At 46.1% G+C, this 23,827-nt stretch overlaps 1 protein-coding gene across 1 annotated transcript in view; it reads left to right on the forward strand.

Moving 5' to 3' along the window:
- Nucleotides 1–23,827, forward strand: part of LOC130342244 (fibroin heavy chain-like) — an 84,190-nt gene that overhangs the window by 18,609 nt on the left and 41,754 nt on the right. The window contains exons 4-5 of the mRNA XM_056554270.1: nt 20,703–20,750; nt 23,733–23,765. Coding sequence (XP_056410245.1) covers nt 20,703–20,750; nt 23,733–23,765 — 81 coding nt within the window. The remainder of the gene's footprint in view (nt 1–20,702; nt 20,751–23,732; nt 23,766–23,827) is intronic.

Below are 23,827 nucleotides of genomic sequence, written 5' to 3' on the forward strand. Positions count from 1 at the left end.
TGTCAAACCATCCTTCTTGCCCTCCTGCTTCCTCCGCTCGTAGTCAGCCATTCCGCCAACAATCCATCGGCGAAGCCATGTCCAAGAGACAACAGTATGCGCCCACTCATCCAACGGCGCAGAAGCTTAATGTGCTCCTGTCCAAGTTGCTGGTGTTGCAGTTCCTCCCTTTCCAACTGGTGGACTCTGCAGCTTTCAGGGAATTGATGGCTTGCACCGAGGTGGAGAGTCCCAAGCCGTCATTTCTTTGCGAAGAAGGCAGTTCCAGCCCTGCATAAGTTTGTACAAGAGAAGGTGAGCCAGTCCTTGAGCCTGTCAATGTGTTCAAAAGTGCACGGCAGCACCGACGTCTGGATCTGTAACTACGGACAGGGACAATATTTGTCTTTTATGGCCCACTGGGTAAATGTGGTTCCTGCACAGCCTCAACAGCAACTTGGACAGGTCACACCGCTTCCTCCTCCACGCTCTCGCTCCCAGGCAGTTGGTCCTGTTACAGTGTATCCTCCACCATGTCCTCGGCCTCCACTGCATGTCCAAATCTCGGTGGCCCTTCATCGTACCACGTGTGTAGGGTACGGTGGTGTCAAGCTGTTCTTCACATGGTTTGCCTTGGCGAACAGAGTCACACAGGGGAGGAACTGCTAAAGTTTATTCGTAAAGAAATCCGAGTATGGCTTACTCCACGAAATATGGAAATGGGAACCATGGTGACCGACAATGGGAAGAACATCGTGGCCGCGCTGTGACAAGGAAGGGTGAAACATGCGCCCTGCATGGCACACGTGTTGAATCTGGTTGTCAAGCGCTTCCTCAAGTCTTCACCCCATTTGCGAGAAATCCTGAAAATGGCAAGGAAACTGTGCATGCACTTCAGCCACTCGTACACCGCCAAGCACACTTTGCTTGAGCTGCAGCGTCAGAACGGTATCCCACAACATAATCTTATTTGTGACATTGCCACACGTTGGAATTCCACCCTCCATATGTTGGACAGACTATACGAACAAAGAAAAGCCATCACCGATTTCTTGATGATCCAAGCAGATAGGAGTACTCCCCTGTGTAACTTCAATGTGAACGAGTGTCAGCTCATACATGACACCTGCCGTTTTCTAAGGCCCTCTGAGGAAGCCACATTATTTGTGAGTCGCCTGGATTACGCCATGAACGACGTAATTCCACTCCTACATTTCCTACAACAAATGATTGAAACCATGGCTGGTCATGGCAATGGAGACGTTGCTCCTACATCAGAAGGCTACATGAGCCCTGTGGAGGCTGAACTGGAGGAGGAGGAGGAGGGGCAGAGCGGAGCACAGTTTAGGTTGGATGAGAAGGCCGGTGTTTCTGGTCATCTGACAGGAGAGGAGGAGCAGGAGAAGCCAGAGGAGCTGGAGGGTTATGAGGAAGGCGAGACAGAGGACCCAGACACACCGTGGCAGTATGCAGTGGAGATGGAGGCAGGGAGTCCCTCCGAGTCACTGGCGCAAATGGCACGATGCATGCTCAGTTGCTTGCGTAGTGACCCCCGAATTGTCAACATTCGACAGTGGGATGACTTCTGGGTCTCCATCTTATTAGACCCTCGCTACCGTCCCAAAATGGGGGCCTTTTTTACCCCCACTGAGAGGGAGGACAAACTGACCTACTACAGAGAGATTCTACGTAGTCAGTTGGCTGATGCCTATCGGCGCCATCGTCCATCCACTCGCAGGTTTTACCCGGGGGGGCCCTCTGCGCTCACCTTCCACTGCCATGGGTGCTGGGGAGGGGAGGGGTGGCAGGAGCAGTACCGGCTCAATCAGCAGCAGCCTGAGTCTACAGTCGCAGATGAGTAGCTTTCTTCACCCGCATAGTGAAGCAACTCATCAGCAGCAGGTGGACATGGATCAGGACCTGAACCAGCAGGTGGTGGCATACCTTGACATGACTGTGCCAACAACCATTGAAGATCCGCTGGACTTCTGGGCAGCCAAACTCGATTTATGGCCGCAACTAGCGGAGTTTGCCATGGAAAAGCTGTCCTGCCCGGCCAGTAGTGTGCCATCAGAGCGGGTGTTTAGTGCGGCCGGGGCCATAGTCACCCCAAGGAGAACTCGTCTGTCCACTAAAAATGTGGAGAGACTGACGTTTGTCAAGATGAATCAGGGATGGATCAGCCAGGATTTCCAGCCACCAATGCCAGATGCCCCAGAGTAGATTGACCATGCTGCTACACCAACACTTCCCAATTATGGCTAGTGCAAAACAGATTTAACCCCTTAACGACAATGGACGTAAATGTACGTCATGGTGACGTGGTACTTAACGCATCATGACATACATTTACGCTCCACCATGATCGCGAGCACCGGAGCGGTGCTCGCATCATGCACGGCAGGTCCCGGCTGCTATCAGCAGCCAGGGACCCGCCAGTAATGGCGGACATCTGCGATCGCGCGGATGTCCACCATTAACCCCTCAGATGCCGTGATCAAAACAGATCACGGCATCTGTGGCAGTCCGGTACTTTGAATGGATGATCGGATTGCCTGCATCGCTGCCGCGGGGATCTGATCATCTAGCATGGCAGCCGGAGGTCTCCTCACCTGGCTACGTCCGTCTCCAGGGGTCTTCTGCTCTGGTCTGCGATCGAACAGAAGATCACCAATGATACATAGCACTGAACAGGATTAGCAATCAAATGATTGCTATGAATAGTCCCCTATGAGAACATAAAAAGTGTAAAAAAAACGTAAAAAATATTAAATAAAAAAATGTGAAAAATCCCGTCCCCCAATAAAAACCAAAAATGTCAGTTTTCCCATTTTACCCCCAAAAAAGTGTAAAAAAAATGAATACACATATTTGGTAAAAGTCTGAACTATTAAACTATATTGTTAATTATCCTGTACAGTGAACGGCGTAAACGTAAAAAAAAAAAAAGTCCAAAATTGCTGCTTTTTTGTCACATTTTATTCCCCAAAAAATTTATAAAAACGTAAAACCTAAGCAAAAGTGGTACTGATAAAAACTACAGATCATGGCGCAAAACAATGAGCCCTCATCTCGCCCCGTATACGGAAAAATGAGAAAGTTATAGGTGGTCAAAATAGGGCGATTTCAAACATACTAATTTTGTTAAAATGGTTTGAGATTTTTTTTTAAGCGATACAATTATAGAAAAGCAGATAACATGGGGATCATTTTAATCGTACTGACCCACAGAATAAAGAACACGTCATATTTACCGGAAAGTGTACAGCGTGAAAACAAAACCTTCCAAAATTTGCTAAATTGCGGTTTTCTTTTCAAATTTCCCACATAAATAATATTTGTTTGGTTGCGCCGCACATTTTATGGTAAAATAAGTGATGTTATTACAAAGTACAATTGGTGACGCAAAAAAAACCCTCATATGGGTCTGTGGATGGAAATATAAGAGAGTTAGGATTTTTAGAAGGCGAGGAGGAAAAAACGAAAATGCAAAAATAAAATTGGTCTGGTCCTTAACCCCTTCCCGACCTATGACATACAGGTACGTCATGAACATTTTTGCCGCTACTCGCGGCATCCTGCAGCGCCCGGAAAGATGGTGACTATCACTGATATCCAGCCATCTTACCATGTGACCACGGGGGGTTTCATCCCCCCCCCCCAGCGATCACTGCTATCAGCTGGTCAAATCTGACTAGCTGATAGCAGCGCGGTGTGTGAGTCTTGATCACGGGGATCGGGACACACAACGCTCTGCTAAGTGTCCCTGACCCTTCCCCCGGCGTCACTTACCCGTCCGAGCGGTGTCCCGAGCGGTCCCGGCGCGAGCGGCGTCCTTCAGGCGGTCCCGGCGGCGCTGAGTCCCGGAGGTGAGTTTCCGGCAGCAGGGCGGCATCTTCATTGGCAGCAGTGAGATCGCTTTACGGCGATCTCACTGCTGCCTCTGGGAGTTTCAAAACTGCAACTCTCAGCATGCCCAGACAGCCTTTGGCTTTCTGGGCATGCTGGGAGTTGTAGTTTTGCAACATCTGGAGGTCCTCAGTTTGGAGACCACTGTATAATGGTCTCCAATCTGTGCTCTTCCAGATGTTTCAAAACTACAAATCCCAGCATGCTCAGTCTGTCCAGGCATGCTGGGAGTTGTAGTTCTCTAACATCTGGAAGAGCACAGATTGGAGACCATTATACAGTGGTCTCCAAACTGTGGACCTCCAGATGTTGCAAAACTACAACTCCCAGCATGCCCAGACTGCCCAAGCATGCTGGAAGTTGTAGTTCGGCAACATCTGATCCTTCAGATATTGCCGAACTACAACTTCCAGCATGCCTGGGCAGTCTGGGCATGCTGGGAGTTGTAGTTTTGCAACAACTGGAGGCACACTAGTTGGGAAACATTGTCCGTTTCCTACCTCAGTGCCTCCAGCTGTTGCAATTGTTGCAAAACTATAACTCCCAGCATGCACTGACAGACCATGCATGCTGGGAGTTGTAGTTTTGCAACAGCTGGAGGCACACTGGTTTGGAAACACTAAGTTTGGTTGCAAAACACTTGAAAGTTTATTACTTAACTTAGTGTTTCCAAACCAGTGTGCCTCCAGCTGTTGCAAAACTACAACTCCCAGCATGCACGGACAGCCAAAGGGCATGCTCGGAGTTTGCAACAGCTGGATGTTTGTCCCCTCCCCCCAATGTGAATGTACAGGGTACACTCACATGGGCGGAGGTTTACAGTGAGTGCTGCAAGTTTGAGATGGCGCAAATTTGGCGCTGCAGCTCAAACTTCCAGCGGCAAACTTGCTGTGAACCTCTGCCCATGTGACTGTACCCTAAAAACACTACACTACACTGACACTAACCTAAAATAAAAAGTAAAAAACACTACATATACACATACCCCTACACAGCCCCCCTCCCCCCAAAAAATGAAAAACGTCTGGTACGCTACTGTTTCCAAAACGGAGCCTCCAGCTGTTGCAAAATAATAACTCCCAGTATTACTGGACAGCCACTGACTGTCCAGGCATGCTGGGAATTTAGCAACAGCTGGAGGCACCCTGTTTGGGAATCATTGGCATAGAATACCCCTATGTCCACCCCTATGCAAATCCCTAATTCAGGCCTCAAATGCACATGGCGCTCTCTCACTTTGGAGCCCTGTCGTATTTCAGGGCAACAGTTTTGGGACACATATGGGGTATCGCCGTACTCGGGAGAAATTGCCTTACAAATTTTGGGGGCTTTTTCTTCTTTAACCCCTTATGAAAAGGTGAAGTTGGGGTCTAGACCAGCATGTTAGTGTAAAAAAATTAATTTTTTACACTGACATGCTGGTGTTGCCCTATACTATTCATTTTCATAAGAGGTAAAAGGGAAAAAAGACCCTCTAAATTTGTAATGCAATTTCTCCCGACTACGGAGATGCCCCATATGTGGGCGCAAAGTGCTCTGGGGGCGCACAACAAGGCCCAGAAGGGAGAGTGCACCATGTACATTTGAGGTGATTTGCACAGGGGTGTCTGATTGTTACAGCAGTTCTGACAAACGCAAAACAATAAATATCCATATGTGACCCCATTTGGAAACTACACCCCTCACGGAATGTAATAAGGGGTGCAGTGAGCATTTACACCCCACTGGTGTATGACAGATTTTTGGAACAGTGGTCTGTGAAAATGAAAAATTGACAGATATTTGAAACAGTGGACTGTGCAAATCAAAAATTTAAACGCCAGTGGGGTGTAAATGCTCACTGCACCCCTTATTAAATTCCATAAGGGGTATAGTTTCCAAAATGGGGTCACATGTGGGGGGGGTCCACTGTTCTGGCACCATAGGGGCTTCCTAACTGGGACATGCCCCCCAAAAACCCTTTCAGAAAAACTCACTCTCCAAAATCCCCTTGTCGCTCCTTCCCTTCTGAGCCCTCTACTGCGCCCGCCGAACACTTTACATACGCATATGAGGTATTTCCTTACTCAAGAGAAATTGGGTTACAGATTTTAGGAAGATTTCTTTCCTTTTACCCCTTGTAAAAATTCAAAAATTGGGTCTACAAGAAAATGCGAGTGTAAAAAATGAAGATTTAGAATTTTCTCCTTCACTTTGCTGCTATTCCTGTGAAACACCTAAAGGGTTAAAACACTTACTGAATGTCATTTTGAATACTTTGGGGGGTGCAGTTTTTATAATGGGGTCATTTATGGGGTATTTCTAATATGAAGACCCTTAAAATCCACTTCCAACCTGAACTGGGTCCTGAAAAATTACGATTTTGAAAATTTTGTGAAAAATCGGAAAATTGCTGCGGAACTTTGAAGCCTCTGGTGTCTCCAAAAGTAAAAACTTGTCAATTTTTTTATGCAAACACAAAGTAGACATATTGTATATGTGAATTAATATGTAATTTATTTGGAATATCCATTTTCCTTTCAAGCAGAGACTTTCAAAGTTAGAAAAATGCTAAATTTTCTACATTTTCATGAAATTTTTAGATTTTTTTACCAAGAAAGGATGAAAATATCAGTGAAATTTTACCAATAACATAAAGTAGAATATGTCACGAAAAAACAATCTCGGAATCAGAATGATAAGTAAAAGCATCAGAGTTATTAACGCTTAAAGTGACAGTGGTCAGATGTGCAAAAAATGCCCAGGTCATGAAAGGGTTAAAGGGGTATTCCAGGGAAAAACTTTTTTTTATATATATATATCAACTGGTTCCAGAAAGTTAAACAGATTAGTAAATTACTCCTATTAAAAAATCTTAATCCTTTCAGTGCTTATTAGCTTCTGAAGTTAAGGTTGTTCTTTTCTGTCCAAATCCTCTCTGATGACACCTGTCTCGGGAAACGCCCAGTTTAGAAGAGGTTTGCTATGGGGATTTGCTTCTAAACTGGACAATTCCCGAGACAGGTGTCAGAGAGGATTTGGACAGAAAAGAACAACCTTAACTTCAGAAGCTCATAAGTACTGAAAGGATTAAGATTTTTTAATAGGAGTAATTTACAAATCTGTTTAACTTTCTGGAGCCAGTTTCATTTTTTCCTCATCACCTTCTAAAAATCATAACGCTTTCAATTCTGCACATAAAATTCCATATTCTGGCTTATTTTTTGCGGTGACATTAGTCATTTTACCAATAAATCCACAGCGAAATGGTGCGACAAAATTGAAGAAAAAATTAAATTTTGTAACTGTTGGGGGCTTCCGTTTCTACACAGTACATATTTCGGTAAAAATAACCCCTTCTCTTTATTCTGTAGGTCCATACGATTAATATGATCCCCGACTTATATGGGTTTTGTCGGACTTCTGAAAAAAATCATAACTACATGCGGGAAAATTTATACATTAAAAATTCTCATCTTCTGACCCCTATAACTTTTTTATTTTTCCACATACGGGCCGGTATGAGGCTCATTTTTTGCGCCGTGATCTGAAGTTTTTATCTGTACCATTTTTGTATTGATCGGCGTTTTTGATCACTTTTAATTCATGATATAAAAAGTGACCAAAAATACACTATTTTGGAATTTTTTGGCGCGTACGCCATTGACCGTGCGGTTTAATTAATGATATATTTTTATAGTTCGGACATTTCCGCACGCGGCGATACCACATATGTTTATTTTTATTTGCACAGGTTTCTTTTTAATGGGTAAAGGGGGGTGATTCAAACTTTTATTAGGGAAGGGGTTAAATGACCTTTATTACCTTTTGTTTTTCAACTCTTTTTTTGCAGTGTTATATATAGGAGACTATAACACTGCACACACTGATCTCTTCTACTGATCATTATTATCCCATAGGAGACTATAACACTTCACACACTGATCATTGTTATTCCATAGGAGACTATAACACTGCACACACTGATCTCTTATACTGATCATTGTTATCCCATAGGAGACTATAACACTGCACACACTGATCTCTTATACTGATCATTGTTATCCCATAGGAGACTATAACACTGCACACACTGATCTCTTATACTGATCATTATTATCCCATAGGAGACTATAACACTGCACACACTGATCTCTTATACTGATCATTGTTATCCCATAGGAGACTATAACACTGCACACACTGATCTCTTATACTGATCATTGTTATCCCATAGGGACCTATAACACTGCACACACTGATCTCTTATACTGATCATTGTTATCCCATAGGAGACTATAACACTCCACACACTGATCTCTTATACTGATCATTGTTATCCCATAGGAGACTATAACACTGCACACACTGATCTCTTATACTGATCATTGTTATCCCATAGGAGACTATAACACTGCACACACTGATCTCTTATACTGATCATTGTTATCCCATAGGGACCTATAACACTGCACACACTGATCTCTTATACTGATCATTGTTATCCCATAGGAGACTATAACACTGCACACACTGATCTCTTATACTGATCATTGTTATCCCATAGGAGACTATAACACTGCACACACTGATCTCTTATACTGATCATTGTTATCCCATAGGAGACTATAACACTGCACACACTGATCTCTTATACTGATCATTATTATCCCATAGGAGACTATAACACTGCACACACTGATCTCTTATACTGATCATTATTATCCCATAGGAGACTATAACACTGCACACACTGATCTCTTATACTGATCATTGTTATCCCATAGGAGACTATAACACTGCACACACTGATCTCTTATACTGATCATTGTTATCCCATAGGGACCTATAACACTGCACACACTGATCTCTTATACTGATCATTATTATCCCATAGGAGACTATAACACTGCACACACTGATCTCTTATACTGATCATTATTATCCCATAGGAGACTATAACACTGCACACACTGATCATTATTATCCCATAGGAGACTATAACACTGCACACACTGATCTCTTATACTGATCATTATTATCCCATAGAAGACTATAACACTGCACACACTGATCTCTAATACTGATCATTATTATCCCATAGGGACCTATAACACTGCACATACTGATCTCTTATACTGATCATTATTATCCCATAGGAGGCTATAACACTGCACATACTGATCTCTTATACTGATCATTGTTATCCCATAGGGACCTATAACACTGCACACACTGATCTCTTATACTGATCATTATTATCCCATAGGGACCTATAACACTGCACACACTGATCTCTTATACTGATCATTATTATCCCATAGGAGACTATAACACTGCACACACTGATCTCTTATACTGATCATTATTATCCCATAGGAGACTATAACACTGCACACACTGATCTCTTATACTGATCATTATTATCCCATAGGAGACAATAACACTGCACACACTGATCTCTTAAACTGATCATTGTTATCCCATAGGAGACTATAACACTGCACACACTGAACTCTTAAACTGATCATTGTTATCCCATAGGAGACTATAACACTGCAAACACTGATCTCTTAAACTGATCATTGTTATCCCATAGGAGACTATAACACTGCACACACTGATCATTGTTATCCCATAGGAGACTATAACACTGCACACACTGATCTCTTATACTGATCATTATTATCCCATAGGAGACTATAACACTGCACACACTGATCTCCTATACTGATCATTATTATCCCATAGGAGACTATAACACTGCACACACTGATCACTCATACTGATCATTGTTGTCCCATAGGAGACTAAAACACTGCACACACTGATCTTTTATACTGATCATTATTATCCGATAGGAGACTATAACACTGATTACACTGATCTCTTATACTGATCATTGTTATCCCATAGGAGACTATAACACTGCACACACTGATCTCTTATACTGATTATTATTATCCCATAGGAGACTATAACACTGCACACACTGATCTCTTATACTGATCATTGTTATCCCATAGGAGACTATAACACTGCAAACACTGATCTCTTAAACTGATCATTGTTATCCCATAGGAGACTATAACACTGCACACACTGATCTCTTATACTGATCATTATTATCCCATAGGAGACTATAACACTGCACACACTGATCATTGTTATCCCATAGGAGACTATAACACTGCAAATACTGATCTCCTATACTGATCATTATTATGCCATAGGGACCTATAACACTGCACACACTGATCTCTCATACTGATCATTGTTGTCCCATAGGAGACTAAAACACTGCACACACTGATCTCTTATACTGATCATTATGATCCCATAGGAGACTATAACACTGCACACACTGATCTCTTATACTGATCATTATGATCCCATAGGAGACAATAACACTGCACACACTGATCTCTTATACTGATCATTATTATCCCATAGTAGACTATAACACTGCAAACACTGATCTCCTATACTGATCATTATTATCCCATAGGGACCTATAACACTGCACACACTGATCTCTCATACTGATCATTGTTGTCCCATAGGAGGCTAAAACACTGCACACACTGATCTTTTATACTGATCATTATTATCCCATAGGAGACTATAACACTGATTACACTGATCTCTTATACTGATCATTGTTATCCATTAGGAGACTATAACACTGCACACACTGATCTCTTATACTGATCATTATTATCCCTTAGGAGACTATAACACTGCACACACTGATCTCTTATACTGATCATTGTTATCCCATAGGAGACTATAACACTGCACACACTGATCTCGTATACTGATTATTATTATCCCATAGGAGACTATAACACTGCACGAACTGATCTCTTATACTGATCATTATTATCCCATAGGAGACTATAACACTGCACACATTGATCTCTTATACTGATCATTATTATCCCATAGGAGACTATAACACTTCACACACTGATCATTGTTATTCCATAGGAGACTATAACACTGCACACACTGATCTCTTATACTGGTCAATATTATCCCATAGGAGACTATAACACTGCACACACTGATCTCTTATACTGATCATTATTATCCCATAGGAGACTATAACACTTCACACACTGATCATTGTTATTCCATAGGAGACTATAACACTGCACACACTGATCTCGTATACTGATCATTATTATCCCATAGGAGACTATAACACTGCACACACTGATCTCTAATACTGATCATTATTATCCCATAGGAGACTATAACACTGCACACACTGATCTCTTATACTGATCATTATTATCCCATAGGAGACTATAACACTTCACACACTGATCATTGTTATTCCATAGGAGACTATAACACTGCACACACTGATCTCTTATACTGATCATTGTTATCCCATAGGAGACTATAACACTGCACACACTGATCTTTTATACTGATCATTGTTATCCCATAGGAGACTATAACACTGCACACACTGATCTCGTATACTGATCATTATTATCCCATAGGAGACTATAACACTGCACGAACTGATCTCTTATACTGATCATTATTATCCCATAGGAGACTATAACACTGCACACATTGATCTCTTATACTGATCATTATTATCCCATAGGAGACTATAACACTTCACACACTGATCATTGTTATTCCATAGGAGACTATAACACTGCACACACTGATCTCTTATACTGGTCAATATTATCCCATAGGAGACTATAACACTGCACACACTGATCTCTTATACTGATCATTGTTATCCCATAGGAGACTATAACACTACACACACTGATCTCTTAAACTGATCATTGTTATCCCATAGGAGACTATAACACTGCACACACTGATCTCTTATACTGATCATTATTATCCCATAGGAGACTATAACACTGCACACACTGATCATTGTTATCCCATAGGAGACTATAACACTGCACACACTGATCTCTTATACTGATCGTTATTATCCCATAGGAGACAATAACACTGCACACACTGATCTCTTATACTGATCATTATTATCCCATAGGAGACTATAACACTGCACACACTGATCTCTTATACTGATCATTGTTATCCCATAGGAGACTATAACACTGCACACACTGATCTCTTAAACTGATCATTGTTATCCCATAGGAGACTATAACACTGCACACACTGATCTCTTATACTGATCATTATTATCCCATAGGAGACTATAACACTGCACACACTGATCTCTCATACTGATCATTATTATCCCATAGGAGACTATAACACTGCACACACTGATCTCTTATACTGATTATTGTTATCCCATAGGAGACTATAACACTGCACACACTGATCTCTTAAACTGATCATTGTTATCCCATAGGAGACTATAACACTGCACACACTGATCATTGTTATCCCATAGGAGACTATAACACTGCACACACTGATCTCTTATACTGATCGTTATTATCCCATAGGAGACAATAACACTGCACACACTGATCTCTTATACTGATCATTATTATCCCATAGGAGACTATAACACTGATTACACTGATCTCTTATACTGATCATTGTTATCCCATAGGAGACTATAACACTGCGCACACTGATCTCTTATACTGATTATTATTATCCCATAGGAGACTATAACACTGCACACACTGATCTTTAATACTGATCATTATTATCCCATAGGAGACTATAACACTGATTACACTGATGTCTTATACTGATCATTGTTATCCCATAGGAGACTATAACACTGCACACACTGATCTCTTATACTGATTATTATTATCCCATAGGAGACTATAACACTGATTACACTGATGTCTTATACTGATCATTGTTATCCCATAGGAGACTATAACACTGCACACACTGATCTCTTATACTGATCATTATTATCCCATAGGAGACTATAACACTGCACACACTGATCTCTTAAACTGATCATTATTATCCCATAGGAGACTATAACACTGCACACACTGATCTCTTATAATGATCATTATTATCCCATAGGAGACAATAACACTGCACACACTGATCTCTTATACTGATCATTATTATCCCATAGGAGACTATAACACTGCACACACTGATCTCTTATACTGATCATTGTTATCCCATAGGAGACTATAACACTGCACACACTGATCTCTTATAATGATCATTATTATCCGATAGGAGACAATAACACTGCACACACTTATCTCTTATACTGATTATTGTTATCCCATAGGAGACTATAACACTGATTACACTGATCTCTTATACTGATCATTGTTATCCCATAGGAGACTATAACACTGGACACACTGATCATTGTTATCCCATAGGAGACTATAACACTGCACACACTGATCATTGTTATCCCATAGGAGACTTTAACACTGCACACACTGATCTCTTACACTGATCATTGTTATTCCATAGGAGACTATAATACTGCACACACTGATCTTTTATACTGATCATTATTATCTCATAGGAGACTATAACACTGCACACACTGATCATTGTTATCCCATAGGGGCTATAATACTGCACACACTGATCATTGTTATCCCATAGGTGGCTATAACACTGCACACACTGATCTTTTACACTGATCCCTGCAAAGCCATAGCTTTGCATGGAACAGCATTATAGGGGATGGTTTGCTGAAGCCTGTAGCTCAGGCTTGGAGCAATCAAACGCCGATCGGATGCGACGGAGCAAGGTAAGGGGACCTCCGCTCGCATGCTAGGTGATCGAGACATCGACATTTTATCGCGATAGTCCCGATCAGCCCGACTGAGCTGCTGGGAAGCTTTTATTTTAATTTTAGATGCAGCGATTAACTTAGATCGCAGCGTCTAAAGGGTTAAAAGTGCGCGGCACAACGATCGGTGCTGCACGCTATTATCCCAGGGTCCCAGCTATCACAAGCCGCCGGGACCAACCTGGTATGATTCAGCGTGACCACATTTTAAATACTGGGTGCAGGGCATACAGGTACGCCCTGCGTCCTTAAGAGGTTGAGGCGCTGCTCCCCAGTTACAAACATTCCTACACATCAGACCATTTTTCACCCACCTTTGTCACCAGGTATTGGTATTGCCACCCACCGCACCACTCTTCAGCCACTATATGGTCTCTTCATGCTTCAGTCACCTCCAGGCTGTGCCATGCAGCCACTGTATGGTATCCTCATGCTTCTGCACACTCCAGGCTAACTCATTGTTAGGATTCGGCTAGCAGGATGTGGATCCTCTGTGTCAGCGAGGGATAGGCGTGGACCATGTCGGTGGAGCGGTTCTAGGGATGCTACTGGTTTTCACCAGAGCCCGCCGCTAAGCGGGATGGTCTTGCTGCGGCAGTAGCAACCAGGTCGTATCCACCGGCAACGGTTCAACCTCGATTACTGCTGAGAAGGCGTGGGACAGAAGGACTAGACAGAGGCAAGGTCTGATGTAGCAGAAGGTCGGGGCAGGCGGCAAGGTTCGTAGTCAATGAGGATAGCAGAAGATCTGGAACACAGGCTTTGGACAACACTAAACGCTTTCACTGGCACAAGGCAACAAGATCCGGCAGGGGAGTGCAGGGGAAGTGAGGTAATATGGACAGGGAGCAGGTGGAAGCTAATTAGGCTGATTGGGCCAGGCACCAATCACTGGTGCACTGGCCCTTTAAATCTTAGAGAGCTGGCGCGCACACGCCCTAAGGAGCGGAGCCGCGCGTGCCAGGACGTGAGAGCCGGGGACCGGGACGGGTAAGTGACTTGGGATGCGATTCGCGAGCTGGCGCGTCCCGCTATGCGAATCGCATCCCCACCGGCAATGTCAGTGCAGCGCTCCCGGTCAGCGGGTCTGACCGGGGCGCTGCAGAGAGAGGAACGCCGCGAGCGCTTCGGGGAGTAGCAGGGACCCGGAGCGCTCCGTGTAACAGTACCCCCCCCCCCCCCTTAGGTCTCCCCCTCTTTTTGTCAGGATGGTTCTTCATCCGGGATGAGGCCTGTATGTGGGATTTTTGAGTCTCTTTCCAGATGGTGGAGAAGTCCCGGGAAACCTCATCGACAGCGGGCAAACCAGAAGGCGTGGGAGTGGGGAGGGGGGGAAGAGGGTGAAGCTGGGCACGGGGCAAAGTGTTACCAGGACGGGGGCTATGAGGAGGAGACACAGCACAGCAAATCGCATCCCCGCCGGCAATGTCAGTGCAGAGCTCCCGGTCAGCGGGTCTGACCGGGGCGATGCAGAGAGAGGAACGCCGCGAGCACTCCCGGGAGGAGCAGGGACCCAGAGCGCTCGACGTAACACTCATTCAGACACTATATGGTCTCCTCATGCTTCAGCCACCTCCAGGCTATGCCATTCAGCCACTACATGGTCTCCTCATGCTTCAGCCACCTCCAGGCTATGCCATTCAGCCACTATATTGTCTCCTCATGCTTCAGCCACCTCCAGGCTGTGCCATTCAGCCACTACATGGTCTCCTCATGCTTCAGCCACCTCCAGGCTGTGCCATTCAGCCACTACATGGTCTCCTCATGCTTCTGCCAACTTCAGATTTTGCCATTCAGCCACTATATTGTCTCCTCATTGTTACGCCGAGCGCTCCGGGTCCCTGCTCCTCCCTGAAGCGTTCGCGGCGTTCTCCTCTCTGCAGCGCCCCGGTCAGACCCGCTGACCGGGAGCGCTGCACTGTCACTGCCGGCAGGGATGCGATCCGCGTAGCGCGACGAGCCCGCCCGCGGGTCGCATCCCAATCTACTCACATGTCCCGTTCCCCAGCTGTCACGTCCTGGCGTGCGCGGCTCCGCTCTCTGGGGCGCGCGCGCCGGCTCTCTATGATTTAAAGGGCCAGTGCACCACTAATTGGTGCCTGGCCCAATCAGTGTCTATTAGCTTCCCTGCTCCACCTGTATATAAACCCACTTCCCCTTCCTGTCCTTGCCGGATCTTGTTGCCTCAGTGCCTAGTGAAAGCGTTTTGTGAGTGCCCTTACCAGTGTTACCAGACCTTCTGCCCTTACCCTTGACTACGAACCTTGCCGCCTGCCCTGACCTCGCCTCTGTCTTGTCCTTTTGTACTGTGCCTGTCTCAGCAGTCTGTGAGGTTGAGACGTTACCGGTGGATACGACCTGGTTGCTACCGCCGCAGCAAGACCATCCCATTGCGGCGGGCTCTGGTGAAAGCCAGTAGCAACTTAGAACCGATCCACCGGTACGGTCCGCGCAAATCCCTCACTGACACAGAGGATCCACCATCAGCCTGCCGAATCCTGACAGTAGATCCGGCCATGGATCCCGCTGAGGTGTCACTGCCAAGTCTCACTGACCTCGCCACCGTGGTCGCCCAACAAGGACAACAGCTGTCACAGTTGTTCGCCATGCTACAGCAGCTTCTGCCTCTACAGCAGCAACCATCTCCTCCGCCTGCTCCTGCTTCTCCTCCGCAGCAAGTTGCCACTTCCAGACTCTGCTTGTCCCTACCTGACAAGTTCGATGGGAACTCTAAATTGGGCCGTGGGTTCCTGTCTCAATGTTCCCCACAGAACGGTCTAAGGTGGCTTTCGTGGTTAGTCTCCTGTCTGAAAAGGCCTTGTCATGGGCCACACCGCACTGGGACCGCAATGATCCTGTCACTGCCACTGTCCAGTCCTTATTCGCTGAAGTTCGTAGTGTCTTCGAGGAGCCATCCCGGGCCTCCTCAGCCGAGACTGCTTTGCTGAACCTCGTCCAAGGGAGTTCTTCCATAGGCGAATACGCCATCCAGTTTCGTACCCTCGCCTCAGAGCTAGCCTGGAACAATGAGGCCCTCTGCGCGACCTTCAAGAAAGGCTTATCCAGTCACATCAAAGATGTGCTGGCCGCACGAGAAATTCCTGCTACCCTATCTGAACTTATCCATTTGGCCACCCGCATTGACATGCGTTTTTCTGAAAGACGCCAGGAGCTCCGCCAGGAAAAGGACCTTGATCTCTGGGCACCTCTCTCACAGTATCCTTTGCAATCTACCCCTGTGCCTCCCGCCGAGGAGGCTATGCAAGTGGATCGGTCTCGCCTGACCTAAGAAGAGAGGTCTCGTGGCAGAGATGAAAATTTGTGCCTGTACTGCGCTAGTACCGAACATTTCTTGGTGGATTGCCCTATTCGTCCTCCGCGTCTGGGAAACGCACGCACCCAGCTCACGTGGGAGTGGCGTCTCTTGGTATGATGTCTGCTTCTCCACGTCTCACTGTGCCCGTGCGGATTTCTCCTTCTGCAAACTCTTCCTTCTCAGCTGTGGCCTTCTTGGACTCAGGTTCTGCAGGAAACTTTATTTTGGCCTCTTTCGTTAATAGGTTCAGTATCCCAGTAACCCGTCTCGTCAAGCCGCTCTACATTTCTTCTGTCAACAGAGAAAAATTGGACTGCACTGTGCGTTACCGCACAGAACCCCTGCTTATGAGTATTGGACTGCATCACAAAAAAATTGTATTTCTTGTTCTGCCCAACTGCACCTCTGAAGTCCTCCTCGGTCTGCCATGGCTTCAACTTCCTTCTCCTACCCTTGACTGGACCACCGGGGAGATCAAAAATCGGGGTCCTTCTTGTCACAAACGATGCCTCCCATCTGCTTCCACTTGTCTAACTCTTGAGGTTCCACCCTTACCGGGCCCTCCCAAGGCTTACCAGGACTTTTCTGATGTTTTCTGCAAAAAGCAAGCAGAGATCTTACCTCCTCATAGCCTTTTTCCTGGTACCACTCTGCCCCGTGGCAAGATTCACCCTCTGCCCCTCCTCCCCATTTCCACTTCTTCTTGAGTTCCTGCCGTAGATGAAGTAACCCGGGACTTCTCCGTTATCTGGATGCAGACTCAAGAGTCGCTCCCACTGGCCTCGTCTCGTATGAAGGGACATGCAGATAAAAAGAGGGGGAGACCTAAGGGGGGGGGGTACTGTTACGCCGAGCGCTCCAGGTCCCTTCTCCTCCCCGGAGCGCTCGCGGCGTTCTCCTCTCTGCAGCGCCCCGGTCAGACCCGCTGACCGGGAGCGCTGCACTGTCACTGCCGATGGAGATGCGATCCGTGTAGCGGGACGCGCCCGCCCGCGGGTCGCAGCCCAATCTACTCACCTGTCCCGGTCCCCGGCTGTCACGTCCTGGCGGGGGCACCGCTCTCTAGGGCGCGCGCCGGCTCTCTAATATTTAAAGGGCCAGTGCACCACTAATTGGTGCCTGGCCCAATCAGTGTCTATTAGCTTCCCTGCTCCACCTGTATATAAACCCACTTCCCCTTCCTGTCCTTGCCGGATCTTGTTGCCTCAGTGCCTAGTGAAAGTGTTTTGTGAGTGCCCTTACCAGTGTTACCAGACCTTCTGCCCTTACCCTTGACTACGAACCTTGCTGCCTGCCCTGAACTTCTGCTATGTCTGACCTCGCCTCTGTCTTGTCCTTTTGTACCGCGCCTGTTTCAGCAGTCTGTGAGGTTGAGCCGTTACCAGTGGACACAACCTGGTTGCTACCGCTGCAGCAAGACCATCCCGCTTTGCGGCGGGCTCTGGTGAAAACCAGTAGCAACTTAGAACCGGTCCACCGGTACGGTCCACGCCAATCCCTCACTGACCCAGAGGATCCACCATCAGCCTGCCGAATCCTGACACTCATGCTTCAGCCACCTCCAGGCTGTGCCATTCAGACACTATATGGTCTACTCATGTTTCTGCCAACTCCAGGCTGTGCCATTCAGCCACTATATGGTCTCCTCATGCTTCAGCCACCTCCAGGCTGTGAGATTCAGTCACTAAATGGTATCCTCATGCTTCAGCCAACTCCAAGCTGTGTCATTCAGCCACTACATGGTCTTCCCATGCTGCCAAAAACTCAAAGCGGTCATTCAGTCACTATATGGTCTCCTCATACTGATGCCACCTCCAGGCACTGTCATTGTGCCGCCGTGTAACATGTGACTCCTTGTTAAATTCGGTCCTTTGTAACCACACACTGGTGCCCGGGACATTAAAACTTTGGAGTGTAATCTTAAATTTAAATTTCAAAATCTTAAATTTCATGTCATGTCTGTATTGGTCTGTGTTCACACACAGCTATTGCATTGCTTGTGTGTGAACAGTTTTATGTTTCCTGGCCAGGGAACAGTTAAAAATTTCAGCCCATGCCTCTGTTAGCCAATAGCCTTTCGGGTGTATCTATATAATGTCAGCCCAGCATAGCCTCTGGTTGCTGGTTATTGAGATCTTGACCTCCTGATGTCTTGCTGCTAATTTGATACTGCCATGCTGCTAATGGAGGCTGGGTGAAACACTCTTTGTTTGAGCTTTTATTTCTACTATATCTGTTTTAGCATGCATTTTGCAGTTTCAGGTTTTTGCCATGTTTTGGCATGCTCTTAGTAGATTTTAAGCTGTTTGTTTAGTCGGTTTTAGGATTTATTATTCTTTCTGTTATGTGTCTGTTCACACTGTATCTGAGTCTAGCTTGTACCCTGTGCTCTGTATGTTATATTCTTGTTTGGTATTCTGGAGTCTATTCAGACTCATCCGGTTCTAGTTTGTATGTTCTGTGTTCCAGTGTAAACAGTGTCCTATATTTATATCCTGTTTGGTTGATCTGATCCTTTGTACTTATACCGGCTGTGATAGTTGTTAATTCACTATTAGTGTTGCTCGCGAATATTCGCAAGGCGAATTTTATTAGCGAATATTGCATATTCGCGAATTCGAGAATATAGCACTATATATTCGTAATTACGAATATTCGTTTTTTTGTTTTTTCTTTCCCAGTACACATCACAGTGATCATCCCTCTCTGCTTCCAGCTTGTGTGGTGTAAAGAAGGCTCTAATACTACTGTGTGAGACTGGCGTGCGAATTTTCGCATATGCGAAAATTTACATATGCAAATTTTCGTATATGCAAATGTTCGCTTATGCTAATTTTCGCATATGCAAATTTTTTCATATGCGAAAATAAAACGCGAATATGCGAATATAGCGAATATATGACGAATATTCGTCCATATATTCGCGAAATATCGCAAATTCGAATATGGCTTATGCCGCTCAACACTATTCACTATATTCTGTTCTGTTTGTGAGTTATATTCTGCATTGTTAGTATTTGTATTCTGTCTAGAGTTGCTTGTTCCTGTTAGTTTTCTGGTTCTGGTTGTGTGTTTTTATTAGGCCCCAGCACGTTTGTTTAGGGAGGGACCGGCGCCCAGTTGTCAATTCACCGTTTATGGTGAGTGGGCAAGTAGGCAGGCAGAGATGTTTTAGGGTGAGTTTAGGACTCGCTCTCCCTCTCCTCCGGTCGGTCCCTGACATTTCAATTTAAAAATTTTAAATTTCAATTTAAAAAAATCAATGTAATCTTTTGAAGACTGAGGCCCTATGGTCGTTGACATCATATAGTAGCTGTGGAATTACCACAATTAGACAGGTGGGAGCGATCACAATGAACTATTTAATGATTAAATGAAACATTTGCAGTTCCACAAAAGAGTGACACAGTGGGGGGGGGGGGGGGCAATATGTTCTACCCCCTTATTGAGGCTGTCTGTAGGCCAGAAATAGTTGTTTTTAATACAGATTCGCCACAAATAAATTTGGACCGAAACAAATTTTTTCGGAAATTTTGTCCAGTAAGCCGAATCAAATTTTTCTAAAGTTTGCTCATGTCTAACTGTTTCCCCCAGTGGCTGCCTTTGTCCCCTAGTCACTGCTGCTCTACAGCTTGTATAAGTTGGGGCCCCTGTCCGGCTGCTCATACTCTGAAGTCTCTTAGTTTTCTGGGACCTGCAGATAAGTAAATGGCCGTTGACTGTGGAGTTGTGGGTGGTCACTAAGTCTGTCTCCTCCCCCAGGTCTTCAGAATGCATATGGAGGATTGGGGCAGAAATCTGGAAAGCTGGGTAAGTGATCCTTTCCTCTATCCTTCTCCTCACGTGTCCTCTGTCCTTCTCCTCACGTGTCCTCTGTCCTTCTCCTCACGTGTCCTCTATCCTCCTCACGTGTCCTCTGTCCTTCTCCTCACGTGTCCTCTATCCTCCTCACGTGTCCTCTGTCCTTCTCCTAACGTGTCCTCTATCCTTCTCCTCACGTGTTCTCTGTCCTTCTCCTCACATGTTCTCTGTCCTTCTCCTCACGTGTCCTCTGCCCTTCTCCTCACGTGTCCTCTGTCCTTCTCCTCACTTGTCCTCTGCCCTTCTCCTCACGTGTCCTCTGCCCTTCTCCTCACGTGTCCTCTGTCCTTCTCCTCACGTGTTCTCTGTCCTTCTCCTCACGTGTCCTCTGCCCTTCTCCTCACGTGTCCTCTGCCCTTCTCCTCACGTGTCCTCTGCTCTTCTCCTCACGTGTCCTCTGTCCTTCTCCTCACGTGTCCTCTGTCCTTCTCCTCACGTGTCCTCTGTCCTTCTCCTCACATGTCCTCTGTCCTTCTCCTCACTTGTCCTCTGCCCTTCTCCTCACGTGTCCTCTGCCCTTCTCCTCACGTGTCCTCTGTCCTTCTCCTCACGTGTCCTCTGTCCTTCTCCTCACGTGTCCTCTTTCATTCTCCTCTCGTGTCCTCTGTCCTTCTCCTCACGTGTCCTCTGCCCTTCTCCTCACGTGTCCTCTGCCCTTCTCCTCACTTGTCCTCTGCCCTTCTCCTCACGTGTCCTCTGTCCTTCTCCTCACGTGTCCTCTGTCCTTCTCCTCATGTGTCCTCTGTCCTTCTCCTCACGTGTCCTCTGTCCTTCTCCTCACGTGTCCTCTGTCCTTCTCCTCACTTGTCCTCTGCCCTTCTCCTCATATGTCCTCTGCCCTTCTCCTCACGTGTCCTCTGTCCTTCTCCTCACATGTCCTCTGTCCTTCTCCTCACGTGTCCTCTGTCCTTCTCCTCACGTGTCCTCTGCCCTTCTCCTCACGTGTCCTCTGTCCTTCTCCTCACGTGTCCTCTGTCCGTCTTCTCACGTGTTCTCTGTCCTTCTCCTCACGTGTTCTCTGTCCTTCTCCTCACATGTTCTCTGTCCTTCTCTTCACATGTTATCTGTCCTTCTTCTCATGTGTTCTCTGTCCTTCTCACGTGCCCTCTGTCCTTCTCCTCACGTGTCCTCTGTCCTTCTCCTCACGTGTCCTCTGTCCTTCTCCTCACGTGTCCTCTGTCCGTCTCCTCACATGTTCTCTGTCGTTCTCTTCTTGTGTTCTTTGTCCTTCTCCTCACGTGTTCTCTGTCTTTCTCACGTGTTCTCTGTCTTTCTCCTCACGTGTTCTCTGTCTTTCTCACGTGTTCTCTGTCTTTCTCCTCATGTGTTCTCTGTCCTTCTCCTCTCTTGTCCTCTGTCCTTCTCCTCATGTGTCCTCTGTCCTTCTCACGTGTTCTCTGTCCTTCTCACGTGTTCTCTGTCCTTCGCCTCACGTGTTCTCTGTCCTTCTCCTCACGTGTTCTCTGTCCTTCTCACGTGTTCTCTGTCCTTCGCCTCACGTGTTCTCTGTCCTTCTCCTCACGTGTTCTCTGTCCTTCTCCTCACGTGTCCTCTGTCCTTCTCCTCACGTGTTCTCTGTCCTTCTCACGTGTTCTCTGTCTTTCGCCTCAAGTGTTCTCTGTCCTTCTCCTCACGTGTTCTCTGTCCTTCTCATCTGTTCTCTGTCCTTCGCCTCACGTGTTCTCTGTCCTTCTCCTCACGTGTTCTCTGTCCTTCTCCTCACGTGTTCTCTGTCCTTCTCCTCACGTGTTCTCTGTCCTTCTCCTCACGTGTTCTCTGTCCTTCTCCTCACGTGTTCTCTGTCCTTCTCCTCACGTGTTCTCTGTCCTTCTCACCTGTTCTCTGTCCTTCGCCTCACGTGTTCTCTGTCCTTCTCCTCACGTGTTCTCTGTCCTTCTCATCTGTTCTCTGTCCTTCGCCTCACGTGTTCTCTGTCCTTCTCCTCACGTGTTCTCTGTCCTTCTCCTCACGTGTTCTCTGTCCTTCTCCTCACGTGTTCTCTGTCCTTCTCCTCACGTGTCCTCTGTCCTTCTCCTCACGTGTTCTCTGTCCTTCTCACGTGTTCTCTGTCTTTCGCCTCAAGTGTTCTCTGTCTTTCGCCTCAAGTGTTCTCTGTCCTTCTCACGTGTTCTCTGTCCTTCGCCTCACGTGTTCTCTGTCCTTCTCCTCACGTGTTCTCTGTCCTTCTCCTCACGTGTTCTCTGTCCTTCTCCTCACGTGTTCTCTGTCCTTCTCCTCACGTGTTCTCTGTCCTTCTCCTCACGTGTTCTCTGTCCTTCTCACCTGTTCTCTGTCCTTCGCCTCACGTGTTCTCTGTCCTTCTCCTCACGTGTTCTCTGTCCTTCTCATCTGTTCTCTGTCCTTCGCCTCACGTGTTCTCTGTCCTTCTCCTCACGTGTTCTCTGTCCTTCTCCTCACGTGTTCTCTGTCCTTCTCCTCACGTGTTCTCTGTCCTTCTCCTCACGTGTCCTCTGTCCTTCTCCTCACGTGTTCTCTGTCCTTCTCACGTGTTCTCTGTCTTTCGCCTCAAGTGTTCTCTGTCTTTCGCCTCAAGTGTTCTCTGTCCTTCTCACGTGTTCTCTGTCCTTCGCCTCACGTGTTCTCTGTCCTTCTCCTCACGTGTTCTCTGTCCTTCTCCTCACGTGTTCTCTGTCCTTCTCCTCACGTGTTCTCTGTCCTTCTCCTCACGTGTTCTCTGTCCTCCTCGTGTGTTCTCTGTCCTTCTTTTCTCGTGTCCTCTGTCCTTCTTTTCTCATGTCCTCTGTCCTTCTCACGTGTTCTCTGTCCTTCTCCTCATGTGTCCTCTGTCCTTCTCCTCATGTGTTCTCTGTCCTTCTCCTCGTGTGTCTTTTGTCCTCCTCACAAGTCCTCTGTCCTTCTCTTCACACATCTTCTACCTTTGCTCATTTTCTCTGATTCTTCTTTCTCCAGGTGTAGGACAGTTTCCTTCCAAGCAAAAGCCAGGTAACATTTATACTCAATACTCAACCAGTCCCTGGAGTAGAAGGACCTCACATCTCTTGGGT

The sequence above is a fragment of the Hyla sarda genome, unplaced genomic scaffold, assembly GCF_029499605.1.
Source record: "Hyla sarda isolate aHylSar1 unplaced genomic scaffold, aHylSar1.hap1 scaffold_645, whole genome shotgun sequence".
Taxonomy (NCBI): domain Eukaryota; kingdom Metazoa; phylum Chordata; class Amphibia; order Anura; family Hylidae; genus Hyla; species Hyla sarda.